Raw genomic sequence first — 19,531 nt, forward strand, 5'->3', positions numbered from 1 at the left:
TCCTTGGTGAACTAAAAGATTTAAAATGCTTAGAATTTTTACTTTAGTATTTCATTTGTTTTCAGAATTAACTTCAGAGGTGGGGTTAGTAAGAAAGACTGGATGAATGCTCATTTGGGCCTTGAGTTATGAAGGATAGTTAGGCTGAGTTTAGAATAGAATCAGAGTTTGGATAGGCAATGAAGTTGGAGTTCTGGTCAGAGAATAGGACATCAGGGTGGAGGAAAAGAAAAATGGCAGTAGAATTCTGGAGGATCTGACAATGGCTTATCTTTGTATTCCAGCCTCTACTCGCCTGGCATTGGTCTCAGCTCAGCATCTTCACTATGGTGGATCCCAGTGGCAATGAATCCAGTGCCACATATTTCATTCTAATAGGCCTGCCAGGATTGGAAGAAGCTCAGTTCTGGTTGGCCTTCCCATTGTGCTCCCTCTACTTTATCGCTGTGCTAGGTAACTTGACAATCATCTACATTGTGTGGACGGAGCATAGCCTACACGAACCCATGTATATCTTTCTTTGCATGCTTTCTGGCCTTGATGTCCTCATCTCCACCTCATCCATGCCCAAAATGATGGCCATCTTCTGGTTCAATTCCACTACCATACAGTTTGATGCTTGTCTGCTACAGATGTTTGCCATCCACTCCTTATCTGGCATGGAGTCCACGGTGCTGCTGGCCATGGCCTTTGACCGTTATGTGGCAATCTGCCACCCACTACGCCATGCCACTGTGCTAACATTGCCTCGTGTTACCAAGATCGGCATGGCTGCTGTGGTACGGGGTGTTGCACTTATGGCACCCCTGCCTTTCTTCATCAAACATCTGCCCTTCTGCCGCTCCAATATCCTTTCCCATTCCTACTGCCTACACCAAGATGTCATGAAGCTGGCCTGTGCTGACATCCGCGTCAATATCATCTATGGCCTCATTGTCATCATCTCTGCCATTGGCCTGGACTCACTTCTCATCTCCTTGTCGTATCTGCTTATCCTCAAGACTGTGTTGGGCTTGACACATGAAGCCCAGGCAAAGGCATTTGGTACTTGTGTCTCTCATGTGTGTGCTGTTTTCATATTCTATGTACCTTTCATTGGGTTGTCTATGGTGCACCGGTTTGACAAGCGGCATGACTCCCTCCTGCCTGTCATCATGGCCAACACCTATCTGCTTGTTCCTCCCGTGCTCAACCCTATTGTGTATGGAGTGAAGACAAAGGAGATCCGGCAGCGTATCCTTCGTCTTTTGCATGTGACCACCCACACTTCGGATCCCTAGGTGTCAGGAATCAAACTTCTTTTTCACAGGAGGTCCTTCAATTCAGATTTTAATATCAACATTTTGGAAGACAGTATTGGGAAAAAAATTCTTAATGAAAGCACAACTGATCCTTCAAAGATGAAACTGATTGGAGAATCTCCATCTGAGTAGGGGTAGCAGAACTGTATACTCCCAATCCTTATTTTTCAATATTATTTTACCCTTTAGTTCTTTGAGGTAGTCATGGTTGGAAGATTATTACTTCCTACTTAACCATTCAGTCCAATTCTCAAGTCCAAAAAATTCATATGGTTGCTTGCACTGTTAGTTTATAGCATTCTGAGATAAGGGTGATATTTCTAAAAGACATTTACCAAAGGCTTAAGCAAGGCAAAAATAAAATAAATACAAGAATATAATACAATTAGATAATCTGGCTTAAAACCATGATTTCGTCTTCAGAATCCCCTACAATTTTGGATCTTAGGAAAGGAGACATACCTGGATTTCCCTCTTCAAAATGACCACAGAGAAAAAATAATTTCTTTCTTCTGAGTAGCAATCCTTAAGAAAAGATTGAAAGTAAATTCACAAACGATTATATTTATCTACATTAATGAAAGATGATACACTGTATTCTGAGCATTTTCATAGACTGTGAAAATTTTTCCTTAATTTCCAATTTCTTATCAATCTTTTGATTTAGGCAGGAATATGATTAGTTACCCCCATTGTACCAGTGGGGGAACTGATGTTCAATGAGATCACGCAGGCTCAAAAAAAATTGTCTTTTGATGCCCAATCCCATATTGTGAGGAGGGAATATTAGACTAGTGGGATAGTGAGTTAGACATTCCAGAGTCTTGCATTTTCTAGTGGAGGTATTTAAGTTCCTTTCTCACTCATCCAGTATTGTATTTAGGAATTTCCTGTTAATGTTACTGATGGCTTTAATCTCAATAGTTCCTGGCCTATTTGCCATTGTACTTGTGTAGTAGCAACAGGAGTATGTTTGGGTAATTCCCAAACAGTGGCTAGTTTGGGAAATAGTATAATTAACAGTAGGGACATTCACTGGATATCTGGAGAGACTCTACATGGAGAGATGCAGCTGAGAAAACCTAGAAGCTCATGGCAGAAAGAGCAGGGTTGGTTATAGACCAGGGAGTCAAGAGCAGGAAGTATTGTGAGACTGAGTAGGGCCAGTGGCCTGGGTGGCTAGCCAGGAAGCAAGGCTTAATCAAACATAGGTCCACAGAAAGTGAATAGAGTATATAAGTGAACACCATGTATTCCCAGGGCTCTGAGCTACCCTTCAGGGAATGCCCACAGCATCAAAGCTCAGAGATCAAGACCATAGTAGAGCTCAGTAAAGACTGCATCCCTGTTAGCTGTACTTAGCATGAGTATGGTTCCAGAGGCCCACCCAGGAGCCCTACAAGCCAAGCACAGCACTCCCAGAAGAAGCAGAATGGGAAGGAGGGGTGTGGGCACTATAGGAGTACAGTAGGAATGAATGGCAGAGGAATGAGATCTCCATCCAAAAGAGAGGTAGGTAAGTGTGAGAAGCAGGTAGTATAGTAGAGAGCATGGCACATGGCCGGCCAGACTTTTCCAGCTATAGCTAGTAGCACAGGACTACTTGGTACAGAGGATATGGAAAGAACATATCTAATTTCTTGGACTGGAATCCAGAAGATGAGAATTGTGAGCAGTATGGAATCTGCTATGCCCAGGTGAGTGATGGCCAGCAGAGCATGGGGCATAAACTAGAGTCAGTGCTGGCTTTGGTCACTTTGAACTGTTTGGAGGGTCATCCCAGTTCCTGATAGTGCCTTGACATTGAAATTGAAAGAAAGAAACAGAATGAAAGAGAGAGAAGAGGGAGAAAGAGACAGATTTTTTTCATATTAGGAAACCAGTATATGATCACTGTAAACAAAAATCTTAGACACTCTGAAAATATAAAAGAAATAAAAATATAATAAAAACTCCAATAAACTTGTCACCTTAAGAAAATTATTGTTGGCATTTTGGTGTTTATTCTTCCAGATTTTTAATAAGTGTTTGTGTACATGCTTCTGTATGCACATATGATGAATGTGTGTATCTGTATTATATTGTCTGAAATCCCATTGGAGACATAGATAGGTGGATAATAAAGAGATAAATCAGACAGACACATATAGTTTTCTTTTCCTGGGGATGCTGCCACTATCTTAGATTTCAAAAAGGATTCCAAGTTTATGATAGTTTGTATGCTCAGGATAAAGTTTCACGGTTTTGATCCGAAATGGATTAACCATTTGGTGAATGTAAATACAAACACACATCCACACACACATCCACAACCACATCACCACCACCACCACCTTCTTGTGTTTCTCAATAAGTACTAAATGCCAGATACAGAGACAAAACTATATCCGGTCATTTACTTCATAAATACTTACTGGATCATCCAGAAGAGCCTGGAGTTAAGAACTAGGATAAGAGGAAAAGGCTGCCTCTTGTAGGAGATTTGGCTAGAAGTTAGGGTATGTTTAAAGACCTTCATCATATACGTTTTACATGGGCATCATTTTACCGTCCCCATTTCCTTTATTTGGATATTCTCGTCTCTGGCCCCACTATCTCAGCTATTGGACCTTTGTTGGGCCCTAGAGAAGTCTGCATAATATGGAATTTCAGTCTGCAAGTCCCTTATTCATTTTTTTTTAGGTTTTACCTAGAAATGATTTGTAAACATGCCTTGTGTCCTCAATTCTGACTAGCTATTCTCTAGTCAAGATACTCCCCTGTTGCTTGGACACTTGTCGAAACCTCCACACTGGTCTCCTTGCCTTAAACATCTTTTGCATCAGTCCTAAATCCCACATAGCTTATAGGAGTTTTTCCAAGCACAACTCTGATTAACTTCCCTGCTTAAAAATCATCAGAGATCTTTTATTACTTCCCATAAAAATTTGCACTTCTCAGAATGACAGTAGCCTCCTTTCCCCTTTTATACCTGTTCCCATCTTACTTTTCCAGTATAATATCTCTAATTTTTCCACATACCATATTATTCAGCTACTTTACTTGGTGTCTCTCATTGATTTTATGTACTTTTAAAGCCTCTGTTTCACTCTATTTCTGTTGTCTGATTTGATTTTTGCCATTTTTCTTTTTAGTAACACATTATTAAATGAAGCTGTTTATGATTTGTCAGGCCAAAAGAAGTATTCCCTCTTCAATGTTCCCAGACTTCTTGAAAGACCTTTAGAACTGGACCATTTCCAGTTCAGAAAGGTTTGAGTGAGACCTCTGAGTTGTATCTATTTAAGATAATAAGGTATCTTATATCACTCCTTTAATTACATTGAGATAAGACTCTCTTGGATGCAATAGACATACGTGTGAAGAGTCATTGCCTTCCACTATGTCTGGCCTTCTTCTTTTTTTTTTTTTTGGCCTTCTTGACATAGGCAGATCTGAACTTGGGAAAGGATTATATCATAACATAGGTTTAGGCTTTCAGAGTTGATACTCATTGTTCATCTCTTAAACAAAGTACTTTCAAACTTCTTGTCCACTCCCCTGGCAACTCAGCTTTTCATCTTAGATTTGATCCAAAGGGAATGAAGCTGATGCAGAACTTGCCATTCCCTTCCTAAGGGAGCCAACAAGGATGTAGGGCTTTTAACTCTAACAAAGTTGAAGAATGAGGGTGTGGATAATCTGGAGCAGATCTGAAATGGGGTTATAGAAGAGGATGCAATTGTCAGTGTCAGACTTCATTATGGAATCTGTCAAGCAAGGGGGTCTCTTGGAGAAAAGGACATTCCCGAGAGGGGTTACAAGAAGAGTTAGCGCTGAGGTGGGTGGTACCATATCACATGATCAACACATTTATTTATTCACTTGTTCAATAAAACTTTATGAAAAAATTAAAAATGCCTTTTTCATATGTTTTTTTCCCTAGATTTTCCTCTTTGTTAATTCATAATTTGCCTAGAAAAACCCTATATATTTTTTCAAGATGAAATAAAAACATTCTCCCCTTTGTAGAGGTTTGTCCGATCTTCCCAGGACAGTTCTGGCAAGAACGGATTTGCAGTCCCTAGTAATCTCTTGCACTGTACTTTATTATGGTATGTATAAGTCTACAGTCTAATTGTGTATTTACATGCCTTTATCCTGGCACAAGATTGTGAGTTTCTATAAAGAAATGACCATATTTAACATATTTCTCAGTCTTTAATCCACAGCACTGCTTCTAGTACAAAGTAAATGGTGAACATCCATTTGTATGTTCGTGAAGAAGCCTGATGGTCTTCCCACTGTATTAGCATAGACTAGGAATTTTCAGTGTTTGCTGAGGGTAGCAGGTTCCTATGAGGCTATAGAAAGTGTCTTTTATGGTACCCAGACCCTGCGATATTTCATAATTACATCAGCCTTGGTATTTCCCCCTCAGGACCCTGAGCATGGCCTCCCTGATGGGCTTGGACTTGACATTGTAGATGATGGGGTTGAGCACAGGGGGCACCAGCAGGTACACATAGGCAACAAAGGCATGTACAATGGGGAGCATGTGCCTCCCAAAATGGTGGATCATGGACATGGTGATACCTGGAATAAAGAAGACAAAGACAGCCAGGATATGGGAGACACAGGTGTTGAGGGCCCGATGAGCTCCCTGGGAGAGGCCAGCCCTAGGACCATGGGCAGGATGAGAGTGTAGGACAGGACAATGAGCAGGGAATCTATGCCCCCAGGGGACAGTACCACGTAGAACCCATAGAGGATGTTTATGGTGATGTGAGCACAGGCTCTTCTCATCACGTCAGGATGGAAACAGAATGAATGGGATAAGAGGGTCTTATTAGGGCAGAAGTTCAGACATTTAAGTAGGAATGGCCCTGGGAAGAGAGACAGGGTAGCACAGGCCACAATGGCCAGCCCCATCCTGATGATGACATTGTTTGTGAGGACAGCTGCATAGCGCAGGGGGTTGGAGATGGCCACAAAGTGGTCAAATGACATGGCCAGGAGCACTGAGAACTCCACCATGGAGAAAGAGTGGAGGAAGAACATTTGGACCAAGCAGGCATTGAAGCCAATGAGCTAATGGTCAAACGAGAACACAGCCAGGGTGGTGGGCATTGTGGACAAGATGAGGCCCACAACGGTGACCACCAGTATGGACAGGAAGTAGTACATGGGCTGGTACAGGCTGGGGGTCCTCCTCACAGCCAAGAGGATCAGGAAGTTTCCAGTGAGGGCTGGGCTGCTGTGTACATGGAGGAGAAGGGGATGGAGATCCAGCCATGAACAACCTCCAGCCCTGGAATGCCAATCATCAGGAAAGCAGGTGGCTGGAAGAAGGAGATGTTGCCAAAGGACCAGGAAGGGAGCATCCTTGTGGGATAGAAGAGGTCTCCAGAAAGATGTGATCTCTTCAATCTGGGCAGACACTTAGAGGATCCAGGATGATAGGAAAGAAAAATCTAGTATTGAGTCCCAATTCTAAAAATCAATTCTATAACTGGTTATACTATTCATCAGTATGTTTAAAACCTAATAATGATAACAATTTAAATCTTCACTGACTCCCTATTATATTATATTTCATATACTATGCTAATGCATTTACCTAGATTCTCTCACTTTATTATAAAAATCATAACTTTCTTTTTAAGGCTGTTCCCTCTCAGCCACAGTGCTGGGCCCTAAGAGTCATGTCACTATTACATAATCTTATCTATCCTGCAAAAGTTCATCATCCTTAACATTGAGCTCTGGTATGAGCTGATGAAATGAAATTTCTCTGCAGGAAACAGTGATTAGAGTTCAGAGAAACTGGTCATTGTCTACTTGTTGGCCAGATTGAGGATGTGTTATTTCCATGTGCATAGGGAGAAAAGGAGAATACCTGTTTGGAGAGAGATAAGGATCATTGAATCAGATATGCAGAAAGAGGCAAAGATGAGAGTTCCTGTAGTCCCATAGAGAGAGTGTCTGAAAGAGTGAGAAGCTGCTTTTTTTCCCCCATGGAGATGGCTTTGCACTTCCTGAAACCAAGTCTTCCTAAGGTCACATGTTTTTCTTGCTCTTGACTTTTGTATGATACATTTTTGAGTATAATAAATTGATTTGCACTTAAGCATTTTTGACTGAATTTCTCCGTCTCAGAATCAACAGAGACTTTGGACAAGGCCGTCTTCCCCCTCCTATTATACAGATGAGGAAACTGAGACTCAACTCTAGTGGCTGACTTCTGAATGAACGGCTCATATATTGTAGTCCTGGATATTGAACCTGAGTCTCTCTCATTCCAAATCCAATATTCTTTTGTGACCTCCTCTTTAAATGAGACAAAGTATGTGAAAAATTGTCTTCAATGCAAAGCACCACAGACATGATTTTTGTTGTTATTGTCTAACATGTTGTATATCTCTAAATCTTTCACTGTATATTATTCCTTTAATCTTCACGATTATCCTGTGATGTAGACCCCGAAGGGATTACTATCCCTGCTTTAGGGATGATGTAACTGAGGCTCAGGGAAGAGACTGGTTTATGTTACTCCCTTGCTTAACACCCTTCAATCATTCCCCAGTGCACTCTGATAAAATGCTTGTGATATGATGACATATGATGATATTGACCCATCATTTTTTTAAAAAAAATTTTATTGGAGTATAGTTGATTTACAATGTTGTGTTAGTTTCAGGTGTACAGCAAAGTGAATCAGTTATACATATACATATGTCCACTCTTTTTTTTTTTTTGGATTCTTTTCGCATATAAGCTATTACAGAGTATTGAGTAGAGTTCCCTGTGCTATTAGGGTTCTTATTAGTTATCTATTTTATATACAGTAGTGTGTATATGTCAGTGCCAATCTCCCAGTATATCCCTCCCAACCCCTATCATCTTGTATCTGCCTAACTCTCCACCCTTATCACATAACGGACTAACGCTTGCTCAGTATTCTTTAATGACACTGACCTTATTTCAGTTTATTAAAAAAGCCAAGTTACTTCTTCACTTTGGGGCTTTCCTGTTCATCCAATATCCCTCTCTTTGCTTTTCTCATGGCTGGCTCCTCAGTCTTTAGATCTTAAATATCATTTTCCTAGAGACCATTTGGGATGACTCTCACTAAGTAGGTGCCCAGAGCCCATTATCCTTACCCCACACGTTCTTAATTTCCTTTATACCATTCTACACATTTTATAATTTTATGATTGCTTCTTTCCTTGAAATCTTTTGTTCTCTCTTGCTAGACTGTATGAGCCATGAATAAAGCAGCCATATGGTTTTATTTGCTGACACATAGCTCTTGCATAGTGCAGTGCCTGGCACAGAGCAGATTCTCAAATATTTGCTTGTTTGAGTAAATAAATGACAGAATCAATAATCAAATCTACAAACTCATGAAAGAGAGGAAATAAAAGAAAATTTCTGTTTCCTTATCCTCCAGATACTAGGATCAGTGGTTGATTTTGAAGAAGAGTGTGGTTGAGGTCTTTCCAGACAATAATGCATCATAGAATCAGAAACACATTTGATTTATGGATGACTGGGCATAGAAGAAATTTCCAATGAAGTGTTTGGTTAAATGTCTGAAAAAATGAATTCATAACAGGTCAACAATGAATCTCAGGTATTTGGGTCTATCCATACTCTGCTTTGAGAAGTGTGATGGGGGCTCTCACAGACACTATGTGTACTTACAATCTTACCATTGGATGATCTGCATAGAATTAAAGATAATGGATGTCTTTTCATCAACTCATTCTATCTGCCCAATATGCCTTACATCTGTGCTCTCCTTCCCATTTTTCAGCCCCTAATTCAATTGCTCATAATCTCATCATTTCTCTTATGGTTTTCTTAGGGTGGCTGCTTGGCTGGTATCATTTCTCTCCACCACTCCCCTCCTCTTGCAGATTTCTTGAACTGCTTTAATCAGCTCAATTTTCCTAAGGCACCGTGTTGAAATTGGCATATCCCTGCTCCACTGAACTTCTTAATCATTCTCTAGGCCAGTCCATCAGTGCATTCAGCTGGAGCTCTGTACTGTCACTTGGATGTATATTCCTTCAAGGCTCTAGCATCTCTGGGGCAACTGCAAGGGCAGAGACCCTTGGTTTTCTTTCCATGGTTTGTAATTTCTGGAGTAAAACTATCATACAGCATGAAACAGATATGATGCATTTCAACTTATTTTAATGTAGAGAATTAGAGAAGAGATTTCTGGACCAAGCTATGCCACTATATCATTGAGTTGTGCTGGTTATATAAGACACATATTAGAAAGTAGTCAAGTTTTGATGAACAATGAATTCCCTCAACTCTGAAACAACATCGTGAGACAGATGTTTCTCCATGTATATCAGTGAAGACACTGAGGCTTGGAGAAGTCAAGTGTCTAGTGGGGAGAGAGCGTAGAATGATCTAACCTTGGTTCTGTTTGCCACAAAATACCTTGTTCTTCCAAATCTGTTTGTCACAGATTGCACCCTGGTGCCAGGCTTACTAAAAATTTGTCACTTTCTCCTTATGGTGCTCAATTTACTCACCTGTAAAAGGGAACTGGACTAGATTATCCATCTTTCTAATTCTGGCATTCTATGATTGCAAGATCCAGTGGTCCTAAAATAGAGTTATTTTTTAATTTCCCACCTCTTTACTTTATTCTGTTTTTTTCCCCTCCTCTAAATACCCTTCCCCTAAGGTTTTCTTGCTCCTAACGTTTTGTTTTTGCTAAACAACCCTCCCCCACGCCCAACCATTTCTTTCTTCCCTGCTGTTTGTTCATTCATGTCTCTTAGAGACCCCATTCAATCATTCCGTCACTTACATGGTAATTTCTGCTTTCTCTCTCCTCTCAGCTAGCTTGAGCCTCCCAAGAACAGTAATTCTGATGCTGAATGGTATATCTTGGGAATTTGGTTGTTTTGATGAATGAATGAATGAAAATTTTACTAGAGAGATTTGCAGACTATGCTTGTGTGTTGCCAAGCATGAACATTTCTCTTTTTCTAGAATGGCAGCCCAGAAAAGATTTTGCATCCTCAACCATTACCAATTCAGATCATCAATATAGGTGTCATTCTTAGAAATAAAGTCTGGGACTCTGAGCCCTTCTCTGAGCTAATCAGAAGCCTCAGCAAGAGATTCTCCTTGATCTCTCCCTCATGCAGAATATGAAACTACCATTGAGGATACTCAATACCCTCTGTGTCCATATTTCTCTGCTACCTCTGCCTTCTGTCATTTATTTCTATTTGACTCTTGTTTTGGAGGAGGAGAGGAGGAGGTAAAAGAGGTGCCCTCCAGGACTCTGGGCATAGAGAAGGGTCTGAGTCTCAGTCCTGGCTACTCACCCTGGCTGCTTCCCCAGGCTGTTTTGTTGTACCATATCCTATAGAAGCCCAGGAAGACCCTGCAGCCAAGACACTCCCCTTTTATGCTGCTGCAGGGAAATGCAGCCCATCTCCAGGGACATCAAGCTTTGTGTCACAGAGAAATTACTCTCTGCTGAGCTTCACCCCTGGGATGGGAACATGTGATGAGAGGGTAAGGAAGATGGAGGAGGCTGAAGGGAGCTCTCAGGAGAAAGGAAAACCCAGGGAGATTAGAGACATGAGCCATCAGAACTCTCGGGAATGTAGAGACTCTGGTTATCTAGCCCAGCCCTCTCTAAGACATGCTTTCAAAAGGTTCACTGACATGCTTCAGTGATCCATCTGTACTGTTTACCTCATTTTTAAAAAGAGTATCTTTCTATTTTCTGGAAAGAGGCAGAGTTAGCCAACATGGAGGTAAGACTACTTGTGACTAATAACTAGATGGAACACTCAGTAGGTCATGAGAAAAGAAGTAATGCCTATGTCACAGAAGGAAAGATGCTTTTCACCAAAAGGGCTTTTAAGAACTGAAGGAACATGATGTTTGGACATGGATATTGAGATAACTAACCAAGGTTTTGGAAACCAGGAAGTGGTAAGTACTCTGAATACCCTCGTAAGACATATACACATCACAGAGTGGGAGATAAAGTCCTCAAACATTAGGCCGCCTGACACATCAGTGAAGTTCTTATAGGTTTAGTGTTCTGTGTCCTGTCAGCATACCTTCTCCAAGGCAAAAGGCATGTTATTGCACCTTGTCCTTCCTGCTGTCAGCAAAGAGGCACAGCACCTGTTAGTCTTCCTTGGATTTTAGAGAGAGCACATATACCCTTAGGAATAATTCAACAGGTGTGTAGCAGGCTGTCAGTTTTGAGAGGGCCTAGAACAAGAGAGGGCTTTGCAGCAAGTGATGCAAAAATCTATGTCACTTGGGCCATATAACTTGGTAAAACCATGATGCCTGTTGTATCTGTGGTAAATAAATATGTGTGAAGTCTCCATAAAGCCCTAATAGGAGAGGTGCAGCACAGACTCCTAGGTTTCTGGAGCAAGGCCATGCTGTCTCCAGCAGAGTCCTCTCTGTTCAAAAGACAGGTATAGGAATGTTACTGGACCCTAATAGGAATTAAGCACTTGATCATGGGACATCAAGTGACTATGTGACTAAAATTGCCTATTTTAAATGGCTATTGTCAGGCCTACTCATGTTGTAAGGGTGAGTACGGACAGTACTATGAATTATACTGGTACAAGTTTAGCAGGCACAAGTGAGTTACATAAACAGGTGGCCTAGACTTCCTGTCACCTGTCTCTTTTGCATCAATGCCTCTTCCTCAGCTGTACCTACAGTCTCATGGGGATTTCCCTATGTCTAACTGATGGAGGAGGAAGTAAGCTGGGCCTGATTCATGGTTGGAGTTGCTTAATATGTAGGTAGAAGTAAAACAAATAGTGCTGCCTCACTACAGTTTTATTCAGAGGTGGTCCTGTAGAATAGTGAGGAGTCCTGAAAGAAGAAATATTGGAAGATTGAAAACAAAAAAGTCTGGGGAAGATATGTGAATGGCTATATGAGAATGTAACTAAAATGTGCAAATCTATGTCTCACATTAATGCTCACCAGAGAGTCTCCATCCTAAAGGAAGCGCTGAACAACCAGGTAAACAGGATGACAGGATGACACATCCAGTGCCCAACAAGCTTCTGTCCCTCCTCACCCCAGTGCCTGCATGATGGGCCCTTATACTGAGTGACCAGGGTGACAGAGATGGAGGTAAGCAACAGTCCAATGAAATAAACTCCCTTTCCCCAAGGCAAATCTAGTTACTGCCACTGATGAATGTCTGACTTGTTAACATTAGAGACCAACACAAATAAATTGCGTATAAAGGTGGCGCCTTCCTTAAGGAAAAGGTCTGGGTTGCTTGCTGTTGGGTAAGAAGTCTGACCATGAAAGGGTAGAATCTAGAATGGGTGGTAAAAGAGGGAAATTATGAATATTAATTTTACCTTGGGACCAGTCAGAGTAATGGGACCTCTAGATTGTTCCTCTATACGTTTAGTTATAAATCTTTTTCTTTTCCTTCTCTTTCTGAAATTGCCACCACCGTGAAGGATGAGTGATGGATGCAGTTAACTTAGTGTAAACCTGTGATCCGAGTGATGCCAGGTGAAGAGTGTGGTGTACACCGAGCACCCCTCCCATAACCCTCAGCACTCACTTTTCTATCCCGACAGCATCCTCCTGCATCCCAATTATAAGTCCCCACCTGGAGGGTTTCTTTCCATCACACAGGGGCAGACATGAAGTGCTAGGAAGCAGCTCTCAGCCAATGACAAACGGGAGGGTAAATATCTCACCTTCCTGGCTCCACAGTGGTGATAACTCTGAAGCATATTCTACACTGTGTTTCCAAATTACTCCTTGCGTTTTCACCCCTTTTATTCACACAGGTAACACGTTCAATCACTCACCCTTACTGGTTTGCTTACTTCTCTCTCTCTCTATTTTAACAATACTTCCTGGAAAAACCTCTTGAATAGACTACTTGTAATTAAGTCTTGTCTCAAAATTTGCTTCTGGGAGAAATCAACCTAAGAGTCTTACATACAGTCCTAAGAGTTTTAGACTTTAGGAAGAGGGCATTTTCCAAACTGTGTACCATTTAACTTCTCAATTTTCCTCTTCTTATATCCACCTTGATTTCCTCTGTCTAAGAGTAGTCCCCCAAACTTTGACCAATGGTCACGGGGATATTTTCTTTAAATTTCATCACAAACTATAAAAAATAGGGGAAGAAATGAAACTTTAGGAACTATATTTGCTTAAAGAAATGTACTTTATTTTGGATTTCAAGAACCTTGTTATTTCTTTTCCTCATTTTATTATCTTATCCCTCTTGTAGTGGAATGAAGGAAGTATTATTATCCCTATATTTCAAATGCAGAAACTAATACTCTGACTTGAGAAAGTGTTTTTCAAAAGAACACAGGGAAGAAAATAATATCAAGGTCAGTACTAGAATCTAAGTCTTCTGATGTCTAGTCTAATAGTCTTTCCATCGGTTCACAGCCTATTTCAACTTAATAAAAAACTCTAAAGTTTCAGCAGACCTAGAATACTGAGTTCTCTTCTGGGTGTGGTTCTGCCCTTTTAGTCTTTGGAAAATTCACTCTGGCAAATCATCACCAAGCACAAATTCTCTGCTGGGCCTTTACTTCTAGGAGACAAATAAGAAAAAGAAAAAGTCCTTGATATGGGAGTCACTGTAATTTCATTATCACTAGAATATAAAGTAGAAGATAGTAAGTGCTGTATAAACATACAAAGATTCCTTTAAGATCTCACTTCAAAATCCCATTTGCTCTTTATAGTGGAGCATGACCCACTGGAAGCAGCACCATACTTGTACCCAGGAAGAGACCCAACTCCCTTTGCATATACTATATTTTTAAAAGTTCTGCTTGCTTGAGCCCTGCCTTCTACTCCAGCCTCATCTTTTGCCACTTCTCTTCTCTAATCACACTAAACCATTTGTTCTTCTAAGAAAGCAAACTTGCTGTTTCCTCCATTTGCAGTATCCTCTCCTACTCTTTCTCCACTTGCCCCAAACTACTCCGTATTCCCGCATCTGCATAATATACTCTATTTTTCAAAGGATCTAGCCCAGACAGAGCCTCCAGAAAACGCATAAACCAGACAGTTCTACTGGGTTTTTTTTCTTACACATCCCTGTGCTTACCCTGCATCAATAACTTATTACTTGTTATCATAGTTGCCTACTTATTTTCTCTTTACTCAAATAGGCAATGAGGTTCTCAAAGGCAAAAATTTGAGTCTGGTTCATTTCTGAGGTCTCAGAAATTAGCCAGAGATCAAACATTGGTTCTGATGAATAAATGAGTGATTAATACAATAATAACAAGAGAAAACTTTTATTGGTATTTACTATATGTTGTACATTACATTCCACACCTTGATCCTTATAACAACATTATAAGATAGACACTATAATATTCCCATTGTAGAGAAAGCCAAAGCACACTGAGGTAAATAACTTGTTCCTCTGCTTACCCAGAATTCTGCACAAACCTTTAACAATGAGCTTATTACACTGTATTAAACACTTTCTTATTTGGGCTTTTTTTTTTTTTTTTTTTTTTTTTTTTGCTGCATTGGGTCTTCGTTGCTGCCCGTAGGCTTTCTCTAGTTGTGGTGAGCAGAGGCTACTCTTCGTTGCGGTGCATGGGCTTCTCATTGCGGCGGCTTCTCTTGTTGCAGAGCACAGGCTCTAGGCATGCAGGCTTCAGTAGCTGTGGCACATGGGCTCAGTATGGTGCCTTGCGGGCTCTAGAGCGCAGGCTCAGTAGTTGTGGTGCACAGGCTTATTTGCTTCGCGGCATGTGGGATCTTCCTGGACCAGGGATCGAACCCATGTCCCCTGTATTGGCAGGCGGATTCTTAACCACTGTGCCACCAGGGAAGTCCCCCTTGGGTATTTTTCATATATATTCAAAGGTGAGATATTTGAAGGGCAAGACCATTTATAAATCATTTCTGTGTTCCTGGTACTTAACATAGGACCTGAAAGAAGTTAGCATTGAGAAAATATATGTGAAATAAGTGAGAGACTAAATAAATGAAAGTCTCTCATAATTATCTATTATTTTTTTTCCCAGATGCCCAAAAGGAAACTATGGGTGGGACTTGATCTATCCAGAAGTTTATTTTTTTGGCTTACCAAACTCTTTTCAGGGTCCCAATCCTGCAGGCATCCTGCATCATCAACTCTGACATTTCCCCCTCAGGACCCTGAGCATGGCCTCCCTGATGGGCTTGGACTTGACATTGTAGATGATGGGGTTGAGCACAGGGGGCACCAGCAGGTACACATAGGCAACAAAGGCATGAACAATGGGGAGCATGTGCCTCCCAAAATGGTGGATCATGGACATGGTGATACCTGGAATAAAGAAGACAAAGATGGCCAGGATATGGGAGACACAGGTGTTGAGGGCCCGATGAGCTCCCTGGAAGAGGCCAGCCCCAGGACCGTGGGCAGGATGAGAGTGTAGGACAGGACAATGAGCAGGGAATCTATGCCCCCAGGGGACAGTACCACATAGAACCCATAGAGGATGTTTATGGTGATGTGAGCACAGGCTCTTCTCATCACGTCAGGATGGAAACAGAATGAATGGGATAAGAGGGTCTTATTAGGGCAGAAGTTCAGACATTTAAGTAGGAATGGCACTGGGAAGAGAGACAGGGTAGCACAGGCCAGCCCTATCCTGATGATGACATTGTTTGTGAGGACAGCTGCATAGCACAGGGGGTTGGAGATGGCCACAAAGCAGTCAAAAGATATGGCCAGGAGCACTGAGGACTCCACCACAGAGAAGTGGAGGAAGAACATCTGGCCCAGACAGGCATTGAAGCTGATGAGCCGATGGTCAAACCAGAGCCCAGCCAGCATGGTGGGCATTGTGGACAAGGTGAGGCCCACACCGATGAGGGCCAGCATAGACAGGAAGTAGTACATGGGCTGGTACAGGCTGGGGGTCCTCCTCACAGCCAAGAGGATCAGGCAGTTTCCAGTGAGGGCCGCAGTGAACATGGGGGAGAAGGGGATGGAGATCCAGCCATGAATGGCCTCCAGCCCTGATGCCAATCATTCAGAAAGCAGATGGCTGGAAGAAGAAGATGTTGGCAAAGGACTGGGAAGGGAGCATCCTTGGGGCACAGATGAGTTCTTCAGAAAGAGGGGACCTCTTCAATCTGGGCAGAAAAATAAGACAAGACAAAAACATTGGGAAAACACCAGCTCTGATATTAGGTGACATGGGTTCACACACAACAGCAAATATGAAATGTGAAAGAGATTGAAAAATGTACTCCATCTAAAAGCAAACTAGAGAATAAGTATAATTTAAACCCACTGACTACAAAAGTAGCATTTCATACGTGAAATGCTGATCTCTTCACATATTGAAGAAAGCAGTGCTTTCTTTAAAAATGTGAGATGATCGTAAAGAGTCTAATAAAAAATGACCTATTTTTAAACAAGAAGCAGTGGTCTCATGGAAATAAATTTCAAACATACTGTGGAAGCCTGAAGGGTTGACAGCATGGGCTTATTATAACTGTTTTTCTTGGATTTTCTTTTAAATCTCAATATAAAACAAAACAAGTAAATAAGCAAACAAAAAACTCTTTAAAAGTAGGTTAATAAAAGAATATAAGGGAAACAGCCTCACAAATATCTTTTAGCAGAGATGAAAAATCCACCAAAAATAGGTCAGAGAACTACAAGGGGCTTTAGTCTGAATCCTGCGGTCTACAGTTATGTCATATCTAGCCAACATAATCAACTCACTCTGAAAGTAGGACTGACCTCTCTTTTTTTCTTTATTTTAGGAGGGTGACAAGCATTGTCCCTCTGGAGCAGAGGATTGTGCATATTCTGGTAGAAGCCTTTTAAAGAAAATGCAGTGAAGTAAAGTTGCTGACAGTGTAGTTCTGGAGTCCTCCATCCCTTCTCTCTCAGACACTATTTCTAAGCAACATCAAAACCTGATGGAACTCATTCCATTCAAAAACAAATAAACAGAGAAGTTCCAACACAGAACTTGTGCAGACATATTTTGTAAACAATTATAAGGGATAAAACAAGTTAAAGATATGTAAAAATACTCTTTGAGATAAGGAATTATTCAAAAGAGAGAGGAAAATTCTTTATAAAATTTTTTGAAATAAAGAAATCATGAACCAAATTAATTTTTTTGATATTAGAGTATAAAATGGGTTGATAATAAATAAGGAAAATGAATACCAGATGCCGAGAGAACTTGACACTTCCCCTCATCTACTCTCTCTCTGCAGAGACTACGAGGGACAGCTCTCCCTGGAAATGTGGACTGGGATTCCACTTCTTCTCTGAGTTGTAAGCTTCCTGACCCTCAGGAAGGTAGCCTCCTTCAGCTCCTCTTTTCAAGATGGCACTACTGTCTCCTATTGTTCAAGACTGGTTATGTCTCTTTCTTCTGCCTGACTTCCAGACCTTTCCCACTGTTACCTCCACCTGGATGGTCGAGGATGAGGTGCTGGTGGCCACCCATCCTGGAAGTGGAGAAGAGGGTGTGTTGAGGGTCCAGGTTACTCAACCTGGCTGTTGTCCCCAGCTGTTCTGCCACTCCACATCCTGCAAGAGCCCAGGATGTCTTTGGGATGTTTAGCTGCAGTGCCTATCTCCAGGGAAGGCCAGGCTTGAGCCACAGAGGAGTCACTCCACTCAGGTCCCTGAGGAGTGAACAAGTTCAGGCTAGCTTTTGGAACCAGGAAGTGGTTGGAGGAACCAAACAATAAGGGGGAAAATGAGACAGACTCATAGATTCTACAATACCCCACCAAGTTTGAATGATCTTCAAAGACTATCTGCTTCAACAGTCCATTTGCATTTGAAATCCTTCCAAGACAATATTCCTGAAGACAGCCTCCTCTTAGCCAGGCCCCAGGACGAATCTGGCAGGAGTAGCCAGTTTTTGTAGAGGGTGGGGGCTATGGAGTGGTGTGTTGGGAGCCTAGTAGTGTTGGCCTAACCCAGGCAGAGGGAATCAGGGAAGCCTTCCTAGAGCAAGTGGGGAGAGGGCAGACTTCTGAAAGACCCACAGACCCTGTTCTAAACTGTCAGGTCTCATTCTGGGACAGACTCCAAGACTCTAGGCTTGTAGCTCCAGGCTGGAGCTAGCACAGACTCTGCTCACACTCCTATCCTGGGGCTGACCTGCTGAATCCAACAGGTTCAAAAAGGAGGGAACTTAGTGGAAAGTATATGAACTGCAGAGCCATTAAGAACTGGTTCAGTGCTTCCCTGGTGGCGCAGTGGTTAAGAATCCCCCTGCCAATGCAGGAGACACAGGTTCGAGCCCTGGTCCGGGAAGATCCCACATGCCACGGAGCAACTAAGCCCGTGCGCCACAACTACTGAGCCTGCGCTCGAGAGCCCGCGAGCCACAACTACTGAGTCCGTGTGCCTAGAGCCCATGCTCTACAACAAGAGAAGCCACCGCAATGAGAAGCCTGCGCACAGCAACGAAGACCCAACGCAGCCAGAAAGAAAGAAAGAACTGGTTCAATTTCTTCTCTGTTTCTTGCTCAGTTTCTCACCACATACAAGTTCTATGTCCCTTCTTTCTCACTTTCTTGAGAGCTCTACTCCAAAATAGCTCTGACCTCAGCTTTTTCCTATATCAATTTGGACTACACTCATTCACCTGGAGCTGCTTTCTATGAACACATTTGACTTTTCTCCTCTTTGATTTTGGCTGCACTCTCCCATCTGAACTGGGCCCAGTCTGTCTCCCTTTCTCCTCCAGAGGTGATCAGTAAACTTAGGAAAACTTACTTAACTTTGAAATCTTACATCCAAACAAAGTCATGGTCATTAACCTGAGCTGAGACTTTAGCAGTACTCCATAATTTTCCTTTCAGTTTTTAAATTGTCACCATTCTTCTCAAGCTATTTATCCAACCTGCCACCTTACTCTCCGTAGCTAATTTGTTACTGTTCCTAACTTCACAGTGAGAAACAAAGGCCATCAAGTGTGCCATCTCTAAGAGTCTTGCCCAGCCCATCTGCTCTCTTACCTGCTTCCACTCCTACAGCCACACCCTGCCAGAGAGACCATTCTAAAGCATGTGTGTTTCATGTCAACCCCATCTCCATCCTTTTAACCACTTCTTTGTTGGCTGCCCGCCACTTACAGCAAAAAATTCTGAATGCCATAGCAGAACCTGAGACACTTCAAGATTTTTAAAAAAATCCTTTTGAGCAGTTGTAGATTCATAAGCAGCTGTAAGAC

At 41.8% G+C, this 19,531-nt stretch overlaps 1 protein-coding gene and 2 pseudogenes across 1 annotated transcript; 1 reads left to right on the forward strand and 2 right to left on the reverse strand.

Moving 5' to 3' along the window:
• Positions 1-326: 326 nt before the first annotated feature.
• Positions 327-1,280, forward strand: LOC132429080 (olfactory receptor 51E1). Its single transcript, XM_060017285.1, has one exon. It carries the CDS (start codon positions 327-329, stop codon positions 1,278-1,280), a length of 954 nt encoding a protein of 317 aa, XP_059873268.1.
• Positions 1,281-5,697: 4,417 nt separating this feature from the next.
• Positions 5,698-6,715, reverse strand: LOC132429081 (olfactory receptor 51I2-like; annotated as a pseudogene).
• An 8,330-nt stretch (positions 6,716-15,045) lies between these two features.
• LOC132429082 (olfactory receptor 51I2-like) lies at positions 15,046-16,417 on the reverse strand (annotated as a pseudogene).
• Between the last annotated feature and the right edge of the window lie 3,114 nt (positions 16,418-19,531).

This window comes from Delphinus delphis, chromosome 8, assembly GCF_949987515.2.
Source record: "Delphinus delphis chromosome 8, mDelDel1.2, whole genome shotgun sequence".
Taxonomy (NCBI): Eukaryota; Metazoa; Chordata; class Mammalia; order Artiodactyla; family Delphinidae; genus Delphinus; species Delphinus delphis.

Coding starts and splice junctions, on each gene's coding strand:
- LOC132429080 (XM_060017285.1), top strand. CDS start 327: ATGGTGGATCCCAGTGGCAATGAATCCAGTGCCACATATTTCATTCTA.